At 40.2% G+C, this 23,663-nt stretch overlaps 1 protein-coding gene across 6 annotated transcripts in view; it reads right to left on the minus strand.

The window, feature by feature from the left end:
- Positions 1–23,663, minus strand: part of ADGRG6 (adhesion G protein-coupled receptor G6) — a 171,860-nt gene that overhangs the window by 13,382 nt on the left and 134,815 nt on the right. For all 6 annotated transcript variants that reach the window (XM_025200309.1, XM_025200311.1, XM_025200310.1 and 3 more), the window contains 6 exons: positions 21,426–21,553; positions 20,329–20,597; positions 17,360–17,474; positions 16,481–16,764; positions 11,563–11,664; positions 9,212–9,364 (listed from right to left, as the gene is read on the minus strand). In XM_025200309.1, the coding sequence (XP_025056094.1) occupies positions 9,212–9,364; positions 11,563–11,664; positions 16,481–16,764; positions 17,360–17,474; positions 20,329–20,597; positions 21,426–21,553 (1,051 nt within the window). The remainder of the gene's footprint in view (positions 1–9,211; positions 9,365–11,562; positions 11,665–16,480; positions 16,765–17,359; positions 17,475–20,328; positions 20,598–21,425; positions 21,554–23,663) is intronic.

Genomic DNA, 23,663 nt, shown 5'->3' on the forward strand with positions numbered 1-23,663 from the left:
TTTTTTTTTCATGAAAGCCATTCAATTGCTTGTTATTACCTGTCTATGTGCTTTTCAATTATATATGCTATACACCAAATTCACATGTTCTAACCCACAGAAATTTGGCCCATCTCTCCAATCCTTTTCCAAATCCTCCTGCCTCTCTCTCATCTTATATTCTTCCAAATTCTGACACTGAATCTTATTGTGCCATGCTATATCAGTTTAGCTACTCATGCTCTAGAATTGGCATCAGTATTACCGTATTATAATAGAAGGGATGATTTGAATATTATTTTACAAACATTTGGGAAATGAATGAGTCAAACTATAAAACAGTAGGAACATGCTAGTGAGGAGAATGTAATAGGGTGAATAATAGAAATTAAAAAGTTATTAAATAATAACAAAATTAATAATAGTATGTAGGAAAATATAATTTACAAGTAAAACTCAAAGAGCAGGGTTTAAAACTGCCCTTACATTTGCACCCATGTGACTTCCCAACATGTGAAAAATACAAACTAAGGAAACATTGGACTAGTGTGCAGTACTAAAAGGAGGAGGAAAACATGTTCATATTTCATGTGCTCTAAGCCAAGTATGAAATATAGAGGGAAAAAAAGGAAATAAAATATCTTTGTCTTAATTTCTTCTTCAGGTTTCTAAAGTTCAGAACTCCCGAAGTTCCTGATGATGTTGGTAAAAATGCTTCTGATGACCAGATTGCATGTTATCATCATGAGATCCTTACCTGGCTTACCAGGGCAGTCAAAGAAGAGACGGCATGAAGTTCTAGCTAGTCTTTTATCTCCATTTTACATGAGGGAGCCAGCTAAACTTACTACTTAGCTATAAGGAAAAAATATTTTGCTTTTGCTAGGTGGATTTTCTTTTTCTACTTTCACCCACTAAAACTGGCTGCAAGAGACTCCTGAATTTCTTCACAACAGTCATCTTTATCTCACTAAACTTTCCTCATATAGCCTTCAGCTGAAAACTCTTTTTCAGATAGAAAAAGGAAATATCCACTTTGAAGGCTAACAGAATCACTGTTCTGAGTTTGGCCAGTAGGGAGAGCTCATGTAGTGAGCAATCATCTTTTCCCTTTTTCTCCAAATACATTGTTTTGTTGAATTCCCTTTTCTCTTCCATTCTCATGAATAAGACTGGAAGTCATTCTTTTAACACAAATTGGATAGGACCCAACGAGAAGTGAGATAGCAAGATGAATAGTTTCATGAAGGAAAGCACCCTGAGCCATCTGTTTGATACATCTTTAAGTGAAAATGTGTAACAACTTTCAAATATTTACTTTGCAAAATGTATTTATTATTCTTAAACCTAGTATATTTTATCATTTTAAATGGTGTATTTGCTATATTGCTATAAAATTATTTCTAGGAGAAATATATTGATTACCAAAGAAAACAAAATGGAAATGCAATTTTCAAAAAAATGTTTCATGATACCAGGGCATAGTGCTCATAAAAATTTGCTATATGAAATTCTGCTGTCATTGCACATAAAGAGAAATGGATTATAGAGAGGAAAATCAACAGCTTCAGTCATGGAAAAAAAGAGCCAGGCTCAGGCATATCAGAATAATATTTCTTGAAAAGCAGGTGAAAATGTCCAATGAATTACAGCAAATAATTCTGCACCCTTCTGCAAACTGCTGGATACTGCACAGTCTCTCAGTTGTTTTACTCGCTAGCCAATGGTTTTAGAATTTGGAATGTTTCTCTTTATTTTATTTAAAATTTTAAAATGGAGTCTTGTTTCTTAGGGAAGGTTGTTTCCACAGTCCTCAAATCATTACACTTAGATTAAATGAGGCTCCATTAACAAGTCACATTTCCCAAATAAATGATTTTCTACCATGTTCCCATGGCAAATAGGACTCTTTTTCTTGAGTTCAGTGGACTTTGGACTACATCTCATGGATGAAATCTTGGTCCTATTGAAGTTAATGGGAATTTTGCAGTTGACCTTAGTGCAACCAGGATTTTACCCCTTGTTTGCAACACCAGTGTAAAAGGTATTTCAGCCCTGAAAGTGACCAGTTATGGCCAGTCCCATGTCACAGCTGTGCCAGAAGACTCTGAAAATTCACAAGAATGATTTGTTTTGTGCATGTTATCAAACATTTACCTTGTGAACCTTACAACAAGGTTTCCAGGGGTATCTGAAAAACATCGTCCATCATACGGATGTAATTTATCTTTAATTGAAAGATATTTAAAACTAATGGCTAGGAGATTGCATTCTGCCAGGGTCACAGACTGTACTGAGAAACAGTATCTTACAGCTCCCAAAAATGGGGTAAGCATTAAGGCTGTGGCATGGTGCATTTTTCTAGAAGAGTTATCTTTCAAACACCTCATGCCCCAGGCAGAGCACAGACAGAGTTTGAAGAACACTTGCCCTCTGAATCACAGCAAGGCAGCATTGATGACCAAGATGTGTATAGTGAAAAACAAGCAGTGTTTCTGATTAGCAATAATCCTTTGTGCCAAGTAGGACTTCATGCAAGTGGTACCCCTCCACCCTGTGCAGATCATGCATCCAACAGAAGCAATGCACACTTTACCTGGAGTTCTCCACCTCTGATGAGGAAATGCTCTTAGAAGACATTATCTATACCATAAACACATGAATGTCTGGGTCAATTCCAGAAAGCAACAACTATATTAACAACAGCTACCAACACATACATCTATTACACACACACATGGACATATAGGTCACCCAAGATATCAAACTGAGCAGGACAGCCATGGTGGACGGTGGACCTTGAATCAAATAGGTCAGGGGTTTTCAACCTTTTTTAACAAGTGTACCTCTTCTGTCCCAAAGTTTCAGCTCATGTACCCCTTTATATTAAAATGATTTGGTGGAGCTGAGCATGTGTGCACACCCCTCCCCCAGCAGGTAAATCTGTAGGGGAAGGGAAAAGGCCATGGGGTGGGGGAAGATTGAGGCCCCCTGTGGTGAGGGAGGGTGTGGGGCACAGACAGGGACAGGGACTGGGATGGATGGGGCCCCAGCTGGGCCAGGGTGTGGGACAATCAGATGGCTTATCCAGGAGGCTGGGGGGCTCCTGCTGCTGTGTGCACCCTGACAGAGGCCTGGGAGGCACGTACCCCCATCTGTGTGTGGGTTGGAGGTGGCTGCTGCTGCGTGCTGGGCTTTGCATGCCTCTGTAGCTGCCCTGGGAACAGTGTAATGCCACGTGCGTCCTGCTGCAGGGAGGGCAGGGGGTGTGGCAAAGCCCAGTGGTGGCGGGCATGTGGCATTGTACTGCTCCTGGGGCAGTTGCAGTGGTGTGCAAAGGCCAGCATGCAAAAGCAGCTGCTTCCACCCCACGCACGTATGGGAGGTATGTGCCCCCCGGGCCTCCACCAGGGTGTGCATAGTAACAGGAGCCTCCCCACCACCGTAATCCCTATGACTTTTTTAAGTACCCCTAGGTGTACGCGTACCCCTGGTTGACAACCACTGAAATAGATCAAAGCTAACTTGTAATATTTAGTGCCAACTTAGTGCCATAAAAGTTGGCTTCAAGGAGAAAATAGATATTGAAAAACTGTGCCTACCCATAATCACTTTTGATTGTTGCTACTGAAAAGAAAGCATAATAGAATGTATATTTTAAAAAGGCACATGCAATTCAAAGAAAACAAATGAACAATAGCACTGAAAAATAAAAAAAAAGGCATAGAATACTTTGATGTCCCCTGATGGATTACATCACCAGCTAGGATCCATTTTAGGAAATACCTTAAGCCTGTGCTTCAACTAATCCCTGTTTAGGTAAGCACTTAGCTTTAATTATGGGCTTAAGTATTTTTCCTGAATGAAGGTGCAAACCTGTGTCCAAGCTGCAGCTATGCCTTTGAAGTATTTCAATCTGATGAATTTAAACTCACAGAACTTCTACTCTGCTCTAGGGGTGCCTGGACACGTGATTAAATGAGTCTGCTGAAGTGTTCAGATTAGAATGCTCCAGGGTGTTGCAGCGTCATGTATATTCAGCGTCCCAAGATTCAAAATGGTGGCAGGGCCCTTTAACTAAAACTTGTCAAACATTCTCTAGTTAAAACACAGCACCCCTGCATCCATTTTGAAATGAGGAATGCTGAATATATGTGACACTGAGGCATTTTAATTAGAGTGGCTGTCCAGGAGCTGCTCTAATTAAAATGCCTCTTCTTCCCACCCTGGAGCACCTGTATAGACATAGAGTTTCAATTAAGAGATGGGTGGTTTTAAGTTATAGCTCTCCCAATTTCCAGTGGAACTGCCCCAAAATATGCAGTGTTATCATCTCATCTCTTGGGTTTCTGTCCACACTTCTTTCACAGATGGTCCCTTTAAATGGTGACAGTGGCAAATTTGCAGTGCTGTGATTCCACTTCAACTTGAATTTCTACTAACAAGTGTTACAGCCCTGATTCAACTGGCAAAGTATATTAGACCTTATTAATTTTTTCAGTAGTAGTTTATATAATAGTTTTAAATTGTGAGTTGGCACTTGGGAATAATAAACTTGTTTGAATAATAATATCTTTATTTTTTCCTTTCTCTGGGCAAGACCCTTATGTCAGAACTGTTCATCTTCCTAATTATAAAGAGCTCCAATTATTAATAATGAGAGTTAAGCAAACAGTAGAATCTTGAATCCTGATCTGCAGCTAAGGCTCTAAGAAGAGAATTAAGCTTTAAGTTGAAAAAATGTATTAACTTCCTGGTTTAACAAGAGGATAATCTTTGACATGGTTTAGAGATATGAAGTTTTTCTTTACTTGTTTTGGGCTTTTGTTTTTTTGTTTTGTTTTGGTTTTTTGTTTTTTGGTTTTTTTTTGTTTTGTTTTGTTTTGTTTCACATTTTTCTTCTTATTTTTTCTACCTGAATTTGATTATTGGGAACACTTCCCCCTCTTTTTAGTACATTCTATTTATTTTATTTTTAAGATTGCACTGCAGACATATTCAGGGGAGTGAAAATGTTTGGTCTCGACTGTGGGCTCTACACAAAGAGCTTAATTCACTGAAACATTTAAAAGTGTTTAACTTTGAGCATGCTTTTATCTTTAGGCATAAGTAACAAAGCAAAAATACTGGTGTAAAATTGCTGTACTGGGCACTCACTGCTCAGCTTCCTTAGCCTGAGCAGGACTTGTGAAGCAACAGTATGGCATCCTGAATCGAGACTATGTTGTGGATGAATCAGAGAGAGGTGTACAGGAGTGTCTCACATGTAAAATTTGGCAACTTTATAACATGATCTTCAGAGACCATGTGACCAGTCTGCTGAATTAACACTACAATAACAGTAAACTTACTGAAATAAATCAGAAGCTATGAAGTTTGATGGTTATTCTGGAACCTCTGTTTCCATAGTAAAGATACTTGGAAACAAAAGTCAGCTCATGACATTGTCCCAGGCTCATGGCATTATCACAGCTAACTGAAGGCAAGATATCATAGCTAAATTTGAAGTGCTAGGAGTCTGGTTGTCCACATGAGGATGATAAGGACACTGAAGGCCTGGAGAAACAGTTATGAATTGGACCCTAAGAATAAGTTTGTGGCCACAGAACTTCTTGGAGTGGCGCACTGAAGAATTCCTGAGCAGGGAAATTGCCTATTGTTGCTTGTTTCCACTGTGTTTAAGGAGAGAGGATTTTATAGGGTCTTTGTAAATGAAGTTTACACCAAGGAAACACATGAGTCATATAACCAATTTTTCCTCCTAATGGAAACAATTCTGGAAGGCCCTGAATGTTGCTTAATTGCTTAGTTTTAATTAAATGGGGCAACACCTATTTGTAACACTGGGAATCAGCCACAAAATTCTATTCCACTTGAGTGAACCAAGTGTTAAGGCAGTATAAAAATATGAAGGTAAATCCTAGAACTATGCCACATCAAAATAACCAGAATTGAAGATTGGAGTATCAGAAAAGAAACCTGTCTTGCAAAAATGGGACAGCATTTTGGGTAGAATCCTATTTCGTATTACACTCCCAAATGGCCATTACCCTGTTGTGTATTTCTGCCAGTTATCCACAGTTTATGACCCTACTTTATGGCGGTCTGAGGTATAACAGTTTTCAAACCACTAGTACCGTTAAAATGTTCTAGTATAATTAAAATATTCTTAAAATAAACATATTTTTATGTCGGATGAATGGAATATAGAATGTACTTGTCATTGCACAATTTATATCTGATTAGCTGTGGAATAAATGTATGCTATCTGTAAAAGGGCAAATAATTGTGTATATTTTGGGAAATCAGTATTAATATGCATATAGCTTTCATTTGTCTCATTATAAATAAATATGTTATAGCTTAGTAGGTGACAGGTTGACCTGGGGACAGGCTAGGAAGTCTTCATTTCTATTACTAATTCTGCCATTAGCTACTTGTGGGTGTGTCTACATGAAACACTTTACTGAGCAGTAGACTAACTGACTGTTCGGTAAAGCATCACCATCTACATGCGCACACCACTTACTGTGCTGTAAATGAGTCTACTACTCAGTTAGCTAATACTGATAAATACAGATAGTAAACTAACTGCGCAGTAGATAATGCACAGTAGCACATGTGGAAAGACTGACCAGGAGCAAATTTTCTCCCAGTCAGCCCCAGTACCAGTGGGCCACAGGGGACGGGGAACTCCCCTGGTCCTAGTGCTACTCAGCTCCCGGTCCCCTCCAGGATCTGGGAGCCAGGCAACACTGGCACAGGATAGCTCTCTGTCCCCCCAGTGTCCTGGCACTGCTCAGCTCCTGGCTCCCCACTTGCATAACCAAGTACTAAATGACTGCGCAGTAACTGGCATTACTAAACAGTAGTATTCCTGCATGGCTTCTGGGTGATGCTAACTATACAGTAGCTCCTAACTACTGCACAGTAGTGTCGCTTCACAGTTCATACAACGTGACACTACTGCACAGTACTAACAAGCTACTGCACACTATTAACATGCTACTGTGAAGTAAGTAGCTCATACAGACATGGTCAGCAAGTCTTTATAGCATTAACAGCATGTGTAGACATACCCTGTGTCATCTGGGGAATCTCTCACTTCTTTGTGCTTTGGTTTACGCAAGCCAGGACCAGCCTGGCATCAGAGGAACCCCAACTTAGGCATCCCAACATCTAAAATCCAGGGGTTGAAGTTTTTCACAGATTTCACAGACATTAGGGCTGGAAGGGACCTCGGAAGATCATCGAGTCCAGCCCCCTGCCCAAAGGGCAGGAAGTCAGCTGGGGTCATAGGATCCCAGCAAGATAAACATCCAGTTTCATCTTGAAGGTGTTCAATGAAGGCGCTTGAACCACCTCCGGTGGCAGGCTGTTCCAGACCTTGGGGGCTCGGACAGTAAAGAAATTCTTCCTTATGTCCAGCCTGAAACAATCTTGAAGTAGTTTGTGACCATTCGACCTCATCATCCCTTGGGGCGCTCTGGTGAACAAACATTCCCCCAGATACTGGTGGTCACCCCTGATAAACTTGTAGGTGGCCATCAGATCACCCCTGAGCCTGCGCTTTTTCAGGCTAAAGAGCCCCAGGGCTCTCAGCCTGTCATCGTAGGGCCTGCTTCCCTGACCTCTGATCATGCGCGTGGCTCTTCTCTGGACTCTCTCAAGCTTCTCCACATCCTTTTTGAATTGTGGAGCCCAAAACTGGACACAGTACTCCAGCTGCGGCCTCACTAAGGCCGAGTACAGGGGGAGAATGACGTCCCGGGATTTGCTTGAGAAGCATCTATGGATGCAAGCCAGCGTTTTGGTCACTTTACTAGCCGCCGCATCACATTGCAGGCTCATGTTCATCTTGTGGTCAACGATGACCCCCAAGTTACTACCTTATAAGCTAGATGTGAGAGTTGACAGTGGATAAATTATTCATTTACTTTGTTGAACAGTCAGAACAAGGCAGTGGAGATGCTAAAAGGGATTGAATGGTATTTAGTGATGGTGCAGAAAAGATAACAGAGCACTACTCAGCATGCTTATCTTGGGTTTGCATCAGTTTGGAAGGTGTTTCCTTCAGGGTACTGTATAAGGAAAATAAAGACCAAGTAATACATATTCTACAGTTTCAACATAGTTCTGGGTATTTTCAGTACAGTCAAATACAAGGAAAGTACATTTTTCTGGCAGTAGCCAATACTTGTCACATTAAGGACTGTCTTAGAACTAGGGATTACGTCTGCATCTGGCAGTATTTAATCTGTATGCAGTAAATTACTGTAGTCTGGGAAGACACAAAACAATTGAAGTTCTTAAAGGGTGGAAACTTATCACTGGTGAGTGTGCATCAGTTGACCTGTTTATGTGTCGTGTGTTGGTTTCTACTTTGTGTGCTAGAAACACTGTTGAAAAGATTCCTTTTCCTTAGGAATATGTTAAAGAGTGTTCTGTATTTTAAAACTCTTTCTACAGGGTTCGGCATAAGCAAAATAAGTATCCGGTGTTGTTTCTGACCCAAGGAAAATCTGACATTTATCCAGACCTTATGGATCTCAGGAGTCGTACAACTTCTATTGCAATGAGTTTTGCACAATTTGAAAATTTGCTGGTAAGTTGTTACATTTCTTTATTCGTCAGTGAAATGGAACTAGTTTATTACTGTATTCTATAATTGCTGATATTGATGACTGGATACAGAAACTGAATTCTAAAATGAGATGATCAGCAAATTATTAGTACAGGAAAGTGTTGAGAGTCTGCTAAAGTGATACATTTTCTTGGGTGCAAAGTAGGCCGGCTGACACGTGAAGCCGCCCCAGCTCCCATGCAGTGCGCAGTGCCCTGCTGAGCTACACTGCACCCGTGCCATGGAGCAGCTGCTGCGTGGGTGCCAAATGGTGGGTGGGGGGGAATCCCTGTTGCCCCGCACTGTGATGCTTATTGCTTCTGAAGAAGCAGGTTCAGTTGACTGGACACCCTATACGGAGAGATGCATGATTCAGTTTGACTGGACACTCTATACAGGGAATGGATAAAAAGTCCTTAGTAAATGAATGTAGTCATAGTAAACAATAACACAAATTTAAAATGCTCAGTTCACCTCAGATAAGTAACATCTTTATGCATTACTTTCATATGGAAGTCACTGGCTTACCTAGGATACCAAAAATAAATGTTCATTATTTGAAGCACCACATCTAAATAGGAACTTTGTGACATATCAGAAATAACTCACCTGTATGGCTGTTTCTTTTGAAGTATGTGTTCGAGGTGGATTTAGATTTGGATGTCAAGTAAGTTGAGTTGGAGGCAATAGAACTAGAGGATAAGGATTTCCCCAAATTGTCCGAACTTTTCTTTATAATATTTGTTGCTGTCTTGCTCCAGTCTGAAAATGAATAGACGGTTCCAACTGAAATGAATTGTTTTAAAACTAAGCTCCTATTTTTATCAGCTATTTAAATTTCAAGCATCAGATGCACTTTTTATATTACTTAAAACAGTTGCCTGCTTTGTTTCTTCTCTCATGGATTTGCTTTAGAAATAAGAGAAATATTTATATTTAAGAATGCTATATCCATAGTTGCTTTCTCTATTTTACAAGTCAGAGAGGTGTAGAGAGAGGTGGTTAGCTGTCTTAGTAGATTTGCACCTTATAGATTAGCAAAACCAGAGATGTATAGCATGAGCTTTTGTGAGCTCAAGCTCACTTCATCACCATCTGTTGAAGTGAGCTTGAGCTAACAAGCTCATATTTTGCTCATATTGAGTAGATTTGGGTAGACTCAGGGTAGGTCCAAATCTGTCCTGAGTTCTTTATAGGTAAAGTTAAAACTGGTTCCAAAAGGTAGTAAAAATAATATTTTATATATTTATATGGTGGTTACACCAATGGTCTATAATCAGGATTTGAGGTCACATTATTGTAAGCATTGACTGTACATGCAAAAAATGAGATGTATTCTACTGTACAGGACTTACAATTTGTGAGAGACATCAGGTGGGTACAACAAATACATGCAGGACTACTGAGTTACTCTAGTTTACCTGGTTGGTTCAAGGTCCTGATCTGCATTTCTTAGCTTACAAAACTCCACTTACAATCACACCCTTGTTTTTGTAACTACAACACAACAGTGCAACAGTGCACATATGTTTATAAACATATATGGTGATAAATCCTCATTCCTCAATAATTTTGTGTCTTCTACTGGGAGATCTATGCTATCAGGGCCAGGTCCTTCAATCATGGTAAAAATGGGGATGGAAAAGCAGAAAGGTGCTTTTAACTGCACCTGTACATAAGAAGTAATGATGCCACACAAAGTGACAGCAAGAATATCCTCACCCACCCCCAGAAGCCTGTCTGGAACCTGCAGGTGCTGTGGGGCATTGCCTTGCTGCGTGGCTGCCCTGGGCCCAGAGGCAGCAGGGCTGGATGCCCAGGAGGGTGAAGGCAGCCCTGCTGATGGCATCCAGCAGCCTGTCATTGGAGTCCCTGCTGGGGTCTGGCCAGCTGGATGGGGTCCAGGGAGCAGCTGCATGGCAGCAGCTCTGGGACAATGCACTGCAGCACTGTTGCTGTATGTGAGGGAGCCAGGAGGGCCCAAACAGCCATAGGCCAGCTGGTGGTCAGCACAGTGGGCCAACAGGGCCAGCATGATGGCCAGCAGGAGCCTGGGTGCTGGTTATTTTTGCCAGGGGCAGGGGCTGGATCAGCCATGGTGTGTGTAGGCAGAGGTAGTGAGGAGAGAGCTGTTGCCTGCTGCCCCTGTGCTGTGCATACTGCTTCTGGCCAGGGAAATGGCTGGCCAGGGAGTGCAGAGCAGGGCTGGCTTTTCAAAATGACTCATTGCACGGCCACAGAAAGTTGCACCAGTTTGCTTCTAAGAGCAGCAAATCTGATGCCATGTCCCTGCACGTGTAGATGCCTTCCCAGGAGCATTTACTCTCAGATAATTTACTTGCAAGTAAACTGATCTCAGATCAAATGTATGTGTAGATGCACCCTGTGTTAACCTGTTCACGGTATGATTCGTTTTCTCATTATAAATTGACATGGTATGGTGGATCACAATTTACAGTGGTAATTTCCTGCAGGCATTAAAGTCATTTGGAAAAAAATGTCAGAAGCTAAACTGCCTATGGCAGTCACTTAAAACCTAAGTGACCAAATACTCTCAAGTCAATGATGCTAAGTCAAATATTCATATTATCTGGAGGTGAGATCAATACCCGGTATAAAACTGCCATAATCAATAAGGTGAAACCAGTTTACACTAGCTAAGTATTTTAACCATTTTAAAATACTGAAAGACTTGTAGGAAAATGAAAGGGATTTCAATAACCATGATTACAGAATTACAAAACTTACCAGCTGGCAAACTTAAAGCAAGGTCTCAAGACTTTTTTTATTAAGTTTTATCTAAAGACCCCCCAGCAACTGCTGTTATTGAAACAATACACTATTAATCATCATACTCCTTGCTCTTTTCACATCTGTGGCCTGAATTGTGTAGCTGTGTAAGCTGCCCATCGGCCTTTTCCAGCTTACTCCTGGGTCTAAGGAATGGAGCCTGTTTTTACCTGAGTTGTCTGCTAGCCGGAATCTGCCACAGCAGAGATGTCTCCTCCATTGTTTCTGTACATTTTCTTTCATAGCACAGTGGAATATAAATATAAATAAACCTGCAAGCAATGCAAAAAATGAGTGGCAGAGTTTAAAAAGGTTAAAAAAATATTAAGAAGTATTGTTCTTTAAGGGAGCATATATACATGTGTATATATGCTCCCTTAAAATATACAATGTATATTTTTTTCAGAAACATATTAAGAAAACCAGTATCCCCTGTTCCTAATGGAATCAACCAGAACCACTGAGGTGTGTAATGTAAAATATGGTCAAGCCAATGAAAGCTTACTTGTCCTCTAATTCTTACAGCGTCAGAACTTGCTTTGAATTGAATGAACCATGGAAAAGTTCGAAATCAAGACTGGAAGCCAAGTACTGGGATATATTTTCCTATTAGGGAGTTTTTAGTCTGTTTAACTCTTCAGGTACCAGACTTACAGGGCCAATATTATTAAAACCTGGAGGCTGGAGGTCTTTGTACCAAAAAAGTACACAAAAAACAGCACCTGTATTTTCATGTGCATTTCCTGAAAATAAGCCTAAACCTGGAGAAAATATATTTGTAGACTACAACATGGGCACACGAGTAGTATTTTCTAAAAGCAATTACCTCGTTTGCTCATATTGTTGTAGTAAAGGTGTCCACAAACGCATGTGTGTTCTGTAGCAACAATAATTTTTTTGCATTTTTTTTATAGCCTTCACATTTAAGAATGCCCTGAGTTGCTAGGATTGCTAAACATTGATCAACTCAGGTTGATGGCATAACTGCAATAATTCCCCAAAGATACTTCAGTGCTAATTTTGATACTAGAAGTAGTTTCTTGGCTCTTCATAGGCAGTCATTAGCTGTGGAATCTTCCATTTCTCTTTGCCTTGGCTGGTCCCTGTTTCATTCTCATTTACTGAGACACTGCCAACCCAATGCTGAACACCTGAGGCAATTGCTACTGCCAGATCCATATATGATAACATCTGCAAAGTGATTTAAGTGTGTCTTATTGCAGGCCAAAACACTTAACTGGGGAACCTTGAGATTCTTCCTTTATCCTCATCATGAGTAATACTATGGGATAATGCCCACAGACTTTTGGATAGAAGAACAAAAGGACAATGTGTAATTTGGAAAGCATTTTTCCCATCCATAAAATAATCTGCTCTGTATCCACTAAAACCCTGGGTAATGAAGCCCCTTTGCATGCACACTGGTCATGAACCTGAGCTTCTATAACCTTAAACCAGTGCCCATACTGGAGGCAATGAGGTCAGAGTGGATCCAGCCTGGTTGCTTGTGGTAAAGATAGTTGAATAATGAATAATGCTATTTTCAAATGAATTGATGGTTGATAAAAAGAATGAGAGGATATAATCTAGAAAGGGAAAAAGCCCATTAACCTCTTTTTCACATACATTAGTCCCTTGTCAGATATACTTTATATATTCAGAAAGACTGAATTTGCACTTGGGCCCTGATGCAGCGAAGCACTAATGTATGTGCTTTACGTATGTTAGAAGTCCACATTCTCACATGCTTAAATATATGCTTTAAAGCCTCAGTCTAGTTCTTACTGTGCCCCTTCACTTTTTGCACTGTTGCAATCATAATTATAAAACGTAATGCAGAATTAAAATATTGTGAAAATTAGGAACAATATGCAAAGGTAAACAAGGAAAATACATAAATGTATGGTAAGAAAAATGGATGCAATCCCTTTGCCTTTGCCTTTGCCATGTTTGGGTTTAGTCCTTAAGATATACTTTTCAGTATTTTATCATTCATGAAGTTAACAGTGTGTGTCAATGACACAACTTGTCTCTGAGAGCCAAATTCAGACCCCACGGGTGGCTCTAGCTCGGCTCTCACTTACAAAGTATTTGGCTTGTGCAGGCATATGTAAAATTAGTAGCCAAAAAAGAGATGTTTCTAGCGTTTTACTCTGAGTATCAAAGAAAGAAAACCATCCAGAAGATCATTTCCTATGCAGATGAAAAGATGAAAAACAATAATACCAGTAGTTACTACCATCCACCAGATGCCAAGGCATAAATGAGTCTAGAGATATAACTTATGACCAATACAGTTTCAGAGAAATCAGAGGTGGGAAAGACTTATTTATCAAGGGTCTGATCCAAAGGCCATTAGAGTTAAAGGATGTCCCTAATCCATCAGCCTGCCAAAGCAGGAAGTATTTCCAGTGAATACTACAGTATTGCTCACTGTTCTTATAAATTATTCCAACAACAGGGCTGCACGTGTAGATACCACCTTTTAGCCATTTTCTTTAGCATCTCAATTTGAAACCAAACCAAACCAAAAAAACCACCACATTATGCTCTTTCCATGAAAGCCCAATAAATTTTAGCAGTAAATTTGTCTCATCTGTAGCAGATAGAAAGTAATCCACATAGTGCAAAGATTAAGTGAGTTCTCTTTTTTCCGTGAAGGGAAGCTATTTTGCTGACCTCTGGCAAGCGGTAGTTTCATTTCTGCGTTTATTTGTTTGTGGGATAATAAGCTTTCCATAAATTACACTCTTATTGATTTTTTTTGGGAGATGGAGTCTCTTGCGTTGTATGGCACATACACAAATCAGCTTTGAATGTCCTAGGACATTCAACAAGTCCTAGTACATTATAGAACTATGCAACTGACATTTAAAATGATTTAGGTTCAAAGCTGATTTCACCTTATTCCTGTGGGAGAACTAGAGTTTGCTGTTCTAAATATTTCCTGATACAACTCCCAAATTTTCCTTTAGTTGGTTTTACCTCATTACTTCCTGGTGGTCTCCAGCCTCCGTGATTTTGCTACTCTTCTATGAATTTTCTCAGCTTCAGCAAACCTTTCTGGCACTGCGATACTATATCTCATAGCAAGCTAATAATTGATTTTCAGTTTTTCCCCATGTGTTCACTCATTAGGTATTTGCAATGGTGATTGTGGGGTTTGGTTAATTTTTGACAATACGGTTGTTTTCATGTGTATTCAATGCAAGTGCATCACTTTCCCACTGAAAATAGTTATTTTCCCACTGAGACTCATTACTTGAGCCTGCAAGTACACTATATATAAAACGTCTAATGAAGGCAATAGAAGTTATGCTAAGAGACTATTTGCTGAATTTTAGCTTGTCCTCTTTAGCTGTTGAAGGTAGGACAAGAAGGAAGGTTCATGTTAAACCCCAGAATAATGTTCCTCTATGTAGAGCAGCTAAGTATTGGAACAAGCTGCTTAGATAAACTGTAGAATTCCTTCTGTGACATTAAGAGGCTGGATAGGGATGTATCAGGGATAATTTTGGTAGGATTAAAAGCTGTGTTCATGTGGGAGGTAGACTAGATGACTTCTGAATTCCCTTCCAGTCCTATGTTGCTATGAGTCTAGTCTGTAATTATTCTCAGGGGGGTGCATCTACATGTGCAATTTGATTTGCAGCTCTAAAATCCAGCATATAACACATCAGAGTTTAGTGCTCCCAGGTGCTGTGTTTACACATGCAACCAGGACCACTGCACACTGAGCCGGGGTGCAGCAGCCCCAGCTGGCAGGGGACCCAGGGGATAAGCCTGCCAGTCTGGGGCTGTTCCAGCCCAGCTCAATGTGCTGCAGAGGGGCTGGCTGGGGCACGCGGATGCTCCAGTGTGGGGCTAGCCAGCAGGTGGACCTCACACTGAAGCATCCTCATGTCCCAGTCAGCCCCAGCAGTGTCTACACATGCATTTCCGTGGAGTAAAATATTCCGCAGCAGGGTAGTACTTGTAAATACTGCTGTGGAGTTTATTCGTTTTCAGAGGCCTGATTGGGCTGCACGTGTAGATACCACCTTTTAGCCATTTTCTTTAGCATCTCAATTTGAAACCAAACCAAACCAAAAAAACCACCACATTATGCTCTTTCCATGAAAGCCCAATAAATTTTAGCAGTAAATTTGTCTCATCTGTAGCAGATAGAAAGTAATCCACATAGTGCAAAGATTAAGTGAGTTCTCTTTTTTCCGTGAAGGGAAGCTATTTTGCTGACCTCTGGCAAGCGGTAGTTTCATTTCTGCGTTTATTTGTTTGTGGGATAATAAGCTTTCCATAAATTACACTCTTATTGATTTTTTTTGGGAGATGGAGTCTCTTGCGTTGTATGGCACATACACAAATCAGCTTTGAACTTAAATCATTTTAAATGTCAGTTGCATAGTTCTATAATGTACTAGGACTTGATTACAATTTACAGCATTTTCCACAACTGAAGGATGAACAAGGCTGGAAAAATAAAATACCCTAACCTTCAATAAGGAAACTGATATAAACGGATTGCTGTAGTCACTGGAGTTTCCTGAAACTGTTGGGAATTTAATAGAGCCAAAGCCAAGCTGGTCTCATATATCATTCTACTGTCTATTCACCGTAAATCAATGCAGAACTGAGATCTGTTTTAATGATCTGGCAATAGTTTCTAACAAGTATTTATAAGCTTTGCAGTTTCCCTAAGGAAAAACATTGAGTAAAGGGATTTCCTACATTTGTAATTCTGCACTAAAGGAAATCTCAATCTTGCTTGCCATATATTCTGGATATTCTTGGTATATTTCAAACTGTATTGGAAAGGGGTAGTGGTAACCATGGAGTGCATGTTATTGGAAGGACTTGGAACTATACATGATCACGACTAAACTGAGCCTTATAGTGTGCACGGGTTTAACTGTTTTATAGATGGGAAAGTGAGAAACAGAGAGAATTAAAGCGACTCAGCACATTAGAGCAAGTATTTATCTTTAAAAAACTTGGCTTTAAGTCACTTTCTCAAGATGCTGGGGCAGCTCTTCCCATAACATCAGCAGCTTTATTTTGCATTGCTTACTGAACTGGAATTCACCTTACCTTGCAAGGAATTGAAAATTGAGAAGAGGTACATGAAAGGGAGAGTTAAGGGGCCCCAAGCAAAAAAGGCAAAGCCCCACGTCATGCCCAACAGGAAAGTCAGGCTGATCACACTACGGAGATTCCTCAGGATCTCTTCCCGCAAGGTCCGATTTGTTCTCTTCCCATTCCTTCCACAGATCTGCACCATCACCACAATAAACATGGCAATGTTCATGAGAAACATGATTCCGAAGTAGCCAGCACAAGTCACATAAAAGACAGTGCCATCTTTGATCCAGCAGCTGTAAAAATAACAAAATGCCATCTTTCTTAGACATTGGAAACTACGCACCTCTTTGGTTATTTTGATCAAGATAAGCAAGGTTATTCTATATCTATCTTCATTACTGCACAAAACGTCTCCTGTGTAACAACTCAAATCTTTGGACATTTTGTTTCTGTAACCAGAGTAATACTCTGGAGCCTCTAAATGTCACTATGGGATACACTGGTATCTTGCCAGGAGCATAAAGGTTACACCTACTTTTTTATAAGACTCATCAAAAAAATTACTGACTTTTAACATATAGATGCAGCCTGAGGGAAATGTGGTCCACTCTTGCAATGCTTTTTCTTTATTTGAAATATATGATATATATGAAATAGGAATGTTAAGATTTATTTGCTTTCAGCAGTATAAGTGATATTTTTTACACTGGTTTGGTTCACAGGGAAATTATTTTCAACACTTTTAAAAAGATTCAATTATAAATAACTTAGGAGATAATGACCTGGCTTTGATTTTGCACTTATGAGCTTTATGAAAGCAGTTTGGCCACTCCCAAATTATTTGCCAAATGTATACACTGACTTGTAATGCTCTTAAAAATTACTTACAAATCATCTCCTCCTTGCCCGTTAGCATCTCTGCCATATAATTCTTTCCCATAGATACGACCTGCATTTGTATTTGTGCTGGCCAAAACAATTGCCACCACTAGAGCAGGCAAACCTGTAATACAAGACAACACTATGGTGATTTTCTTTTCAAAAACTCTACAAACGTGAGACCTCTATGCAAATCAGAATAACATCAAGAGCTGCAACCTATTGCATCAGAATAGAATATCTTGATGTAGCTATATAATTCCAGATCTCTCTATGTCATCCCACAGAATAGAGAAAGGACACAAAATAAATAATTACTCAGTAAGCCCTTACAAATCTCACCGCAGTCAATGGAAGCTGCAGGTACACAACACTGCGTACATGTCATACAACGTGTATCTGACTTAACCTTGGATTCACCAAGGGAGTCACGCCTGACCAACCTGATTGCCTTCTACGATGAGATGACTGGCTCTGTGGATGTGGGGAGAGCAGCAGATGTGATATACCCCACCTTCAGCAAGGCTTTTAATACAATCTCTCACAACATTCTTGCAAGCAAGCTAGGGATGTAAATATAATTTAAAAATATTTGTTTAACCTCCTTTAATTATATTCGTCAAACAATTAACTGATAATACAGCAGCTTGGACACAGCTGCAACTGGGAGCCACTCCTAGCTCCCAGAGCCCTCTGACTGGGTAGGAACTGGAGAGAAGGCAAGCCCAGCAGGGCAACACAGCCCATGTGAAACTCTTGTGCTGGAAGGGAGGAAGCACCTGTGAACCAGCAGCTAATTGTTTAATTGATGAGTCATTAAGCTGCTCTCTGTTTTTCTTTTAGGCTAGGAGTACTACACCCCTTTCACCCCTCTCTCTCCCCCTCCTCTACTCCTCACTCTTCTCTCCTTCCTGCATGCCCTGCTAACTTCTGATTCCCGCTAGGACACCACAGGGCTTCCCTTCCCTGCTTCTGTGACTGCATCTGGCCCAAGCTAAGGATAATCAGTAAGCTAACCCGTTATCACTACACTCATCGGTTAAACAGTTAATCATTTAACCTTTCACATCTCTAAAGCAAGATAAGGAAGTATCGGTTGGATGAATAAACTGTAATTACTCTTCAGTCATAGAGGGGCATTTGTGTGCAGGGCAGAGGTGGGCTTTCTGCTATGGGCTGGGGCTCCGTGCCCTCCTGCCTTTGCCCTGGGAGCTGTGTGCTGGCTGCACCATGTGTCTCCTGCCTGCCTGGTGGTGAGAGGCACAACATAGGACCGCATGGCTCCTGGGGCAAAGGAAGCAGGAGGCAGAGTCCCAGCTGGCTGCAGGCAGCCTGCCTCCACCCTTGCACACAAATCCTGGGGGCATGTGCCCTCCATGCCTCCCCTGGGGGTGTGCGCAGCAGTGGGGAGCCGTGACCCCTGCACTCCTGGACAAGCCTCCAGTGACTCCATCCCATGATCTGCCCTGGCCCCAGGTCCCATTCATCCCTGTCCTAGGCCCTCCTTCACCATAGGGGCTTCAATCTGCCCACCCACCCCTTCCCTCTACAGACTTACCTTCAGGAAGCCGTGTGTGTGTGTGCGTGCGCGTGCACCTCACTCCCAAACCCTGCTGCTGCCCCTCACTCCTGACCTATAGTACCCCGCATCCTGCCAGGGAGTGTGGGGACCCCCCTGTCTTGGTTCTAAACTGCCCCCCCCCATAGGCCCCACACCTTCACAAATTCCCCTCCACACCCCCACACCCTCACCCTCCAACCATACAAAGTACCTGCATAGTTTTTCATAATTTTGAGTTTTTCTGCGTATAATTTTGTGGTTTTAGTTGTGTGATTGTATGACTAATGTTTTTAATCGTGCAACTAATCACGATCAATTTTTTTTAATCGTTTGACAGCCCTAGACTAATTTTGATTAAATTGGACTGTGATTGCCACTTTAGTCAGGAGGCTAACTGTTCTGTGTGCTTTGCAGTATTTTAAACACAAAAGACAGAGCCAAATATATCCAATACAGAAAAAATAAAGAGCTGTCTTGCTTCATGAATCCTACAGTGATTTTTCCAGCAATACTTTTATATGTTAAAATATCTTAAGACTGGAAAGATTACTTGTGGTTAAACCACTGTACCAACATTGAGAAATTTTGGTTCAGTTCCTAATTCTGCCACAGAATGTATTCTTTGGCAAGAAACCTTGGATTTGATTCAAAGTCCACTGAAAGTCAATGCAAAGGAGAGACTGGATTGGGTCTTTAACTTCTTTGTCTTTCATGCTCTACTGATGGAAAGGTAATACTTCACCTTTTGTCTCTCATCTCTTGAGGTTTTAGGCTCTTCATGACAATGGCTGCCACTTACATATTTACTCTGCACTTACCATATATGGCAGCATCCACATGAGCATGGACATTTGGTTCTTCAGGGACACCTAGCAGCAGGATACCTTGTGCTGCTGCTGCTAGTTGTCCTCGGGGAATGCCTATGCCATGTGACCTCTGGCATGCAGCAGGTTACCATGAGTGGTAGAAGAGGCTAAGGCCAGCACTGGGCTGGCCCTAGCAGCCTTACCTGGGGTTCTGGGGGCCTCCTGGGGCTGCAGGAGTGGTAATCCTGCTGCTTGGAGCATGGGCGGCAGCCAGAGCATGGCTCCAGCTGGCGAAGCTCTGGTTTTGAGTGGCGTGTGCTGCCCCCAAATGTGCCACTCTACTCTTTTTTTCTTTTTTTGCATGGGTTTGTTTGACCTCTGGATATCCAAGGGTCAAAAAAAACCTCCCATGCTGCTACCTTGCAGCACACTAAACAGCTGAATGTGCAGTATGTGGCACTGCAGATGTGTCTACAGTGCTACATACCACACAACTGTGCTCATCTGGATGCAGCCTATGAGTCTGATCACTGCAGTTCTGATGGCACAAATAATACACATTAATAATTTAGTACCTATATATTATACAAAATATATCCTTTTGAACTTACCCCAGCCAATGATGCAAAATTTCAGTATGTATCGCCGAATGTAGGTGTTGAATACTTTTACTAGAGCAATGTACATGTGAACAGCTTCCAGTCCCATCCATGTAAAGGTGGCCAGAAGGAAAAAATGCAGGAGGGCAGCGATGGCAATGCACAGACCATCTATGTTGAATGATGCAATCCAACCATCAAGCAAGAAGGACAGGTTAAGAAAGAGCAGGGCTGTGCTCAAATTCATTAAGATTTTAGAGGGATAATCTCTTCGTAGCTTCCTAGAGAGACAAACACACAGACATATCATTTGCAACAGATATGGTTAGTAATTTATAAAAGAAATAAGGATAAAGAACAAAGGTCTCTTATTGGCAACAAGCCGATATGGCAATACAGCATGGAGGCATGTACGTTAACAGACTATTGTTGAAGTCCTCTATTAATTTGTTAGGGGACAATCCACATCCATTCCTGAGTTGCAGCAGGTGGTCATTAACAAATAATCTTACTGCACTTATTCTAGGCATGTAATTAATTACTAAAACCTTTTTGAATAAATTTAAGAACAAGAGGTTAGCATTTCATTGAATATCAGATACAAATTAAAGGAAACAACGTAGTACCAAACAGGAACTTACTTCTGTTTATTTAAAAAAAAAATTAATTAGTTTAGTAGGACATAGCATCATTCTCTGTTGTTTGAAAATGTCTGAGAAAGCTTCAAAATCAAATATATTTCCTTCCAACTAGTGCATAATACACTGTGTGTATTGAGGACCTCACCAGCAAATTATAGTCTCTTTTGACCATGATGTTATACTATAGACAGCTTGCAGTAATTGGAGTACTTCTGTGTAAAATCTATTCTTTGGCGAGCCATCCTGTCCTGTTACCATTACTGTGTGGCTGGCAGCTAAAACAACGTCATTGGAATTCCTCTTTTCACTTTCCTAAAAATTATACCAAAATCTCCTAAACATCCTGTCATTTCAGTGGGATTGTTCTTGAAACTGCTGCGTAGTTCACAAATCTTCATTTAATTTCCCCTTCTATTTCTTTCAGAATAGTTCTAGCATGCACAAATTCTTGAAAGCATAAATACTTACTCGAAAGCAATGTATGTCAGAAGAGTTGCAGCTGAAAATATGGCAGATATTCCACAACCAATGTAGGTGATGAAGGTGAGGACTTTGTTATTTTGTGAATCTATTTTTGAAGCTGTTCCCTGGAGGTCCTACATGAGAGAAGAGGAAAAAACACAGATTCCATAAAACTCCATTTAATGAACTTGATACAGTTTCTTGGTAGTAAGTCAAGTAAAAACTCAAAACCCCCCCACTTTGGCAGTATCTATATATCCCTAACATTAAGATCATTTTTACTGGGTATATTTAGTCTACAGTCACACCTTTGACTTCCTTCCCACAACCCTAGAAAACAGTGCACTGTGAGTATTGTAGTAGATGGGATAATCAGATGCACATAGACTCTCTTACTCATATTGTTTCTATGCCCAGATTTCAAATAGCCTTTTCGTGAGAAAAATCTACTGTTTGCAATTCCTCATTTTCTTGACACCTTTATTTTCAGGAGGCTCCTTTCTTTTACAAATGTTCAAACTGAATGTACTACTGATAATTGCACTTAATATGTGATTGTGCTGGAGAATGGTTATGGTTCTTCTAGCAATAGCTCCATTCAACACCAATTGCTAAGGATGTGGTAGGATCTAAGGATCTATGAAACAAATATTTCACTCACACCTTTGCTACCCTGTTGACTTCTAACTGTGTTGTGTGGGTGAAACCAAGGGCAAAATGTTGCTCTGTGGCTTAGTAGTCTGTTTTGACCTATAAAATAAGAGTTATAAATAATGCTGGTAAGAAAATTGTGACAAAGACAACAATTCAACAGTAAAATTGGAAGTGAAATGGGAACATTTGGGGGATATTTTTCCTGTTTTTAGTCCAGCCCTAATTGCCACATAGTACTGTCTCAGAATAACTGCCAATGTCATTTCCTTTTCTAAGTACAAGAAAACACTGCAGCTTTTCTGGATCTGTATTACTCTGCAATAAATGTTAGCAAAAAATACCATTTAATGGTGACTGTCACATGGTCACTGCTGTTATTTGATGGGTATTTTTGCAAAAATATCCAGCAAAAGGATACTATTTAAACTTTAAAAATACTGCATTCTTCATTGTCAAATGTAGGAATGTCTTATAGCCAATTTCCATATGTATATGTTATATACTTGTGAAGCACGTTGCTTAAATCAAGAGATTATTCTCCGAAGTTAGGCAAATATCTCTATGGAAATTCAAATAGGAATAGCAAAAATGAAAAATTAATTAGAAAGGTTAAAAGTATGTAAAAATGTCCCTTTGGCACATGGCCAAATTTCAGAAAACTTCCTTCTCACTTCCTAATGTCACAGAGGCATTCAGAGTAAGAGAAGGGGCTTATTGAGCATATCCCAAAGAAAGCTCCTTTTTTCCCTTTAAGCATGAGAAATGATACTTGAATATAATTAGCTTAGAAAAGGACAAAAAAGGCTTATGACTTTTTTTTATATTTAAATTCAAGCATGATGTGAAGAAAGCAACTGTATAATAGGACTTATGGAAGCCAAAGTTGAAACTGTATGACTCCCTTGCACTATAAGTTATCCTGCGAGGAAAAGATTTTCCTGTTTCCCTCACTTCATCTCTTGGTATTTGAAATATTTATAGCTTTCTTTTATTATATTTTTAAAACCCATTTAAACTAGTTAAATCAAAACACATGTACCTGTCTTCATAGCAAACATTCTGCCTGGAAAAATGTTTCTGACGCCAAACAATATTAATGTTAAAGTGAGAGCCAGGGTACAGTGTATGCTGAAGGTTTGGGAACCCAGAAAAGGTTGTTGTTTTTGAAAAAAAAACACTAGTCTTCAAGAAAAGACTGCAATTTCATACTTTTCCTTTTCATATTTTTTTGTTCAGTAACATTTGGCTTGATTTACACAGCAGTACACAGTTACAATAGATTTATTCCAATCTCTCTTTTTTTTTTGCTGGAGCATTGGCAGGACTCTACTTGATATATAGTTTGCTTCCACCCAATGCTAGGCTTCTCCTGGCTTCACCCACAGCTGCCAATATTGTGCTCAGCAGTATTGCAGCCTTACATTTTACATTATTTATATTGTGGCAAACCAGGTCCAACCAGAATCAAGGCTGCTATTGTACTACAAGTTTTTCAATATCTGGGTACCTTTGTGGACGGATTTTACTTATATACCTTTTGTCTGGAGAATACAATACAAAATTATCTTGCTTGCTTGATTTTATTCGATC

This window comes from Alligator sinensis, unplaced genomic scaffold (assembly GCF_000455745.1).
Source record: "Alligator sinensis unplaced genomic scaffold, ASM45574v1 scaffold542_1, whole genome shotgun sequence".
NCBI lineage: Eukaryota > Metazoa > Chordata > Crocodylia > Alligatoridae > Alligator > Alligator sinensis.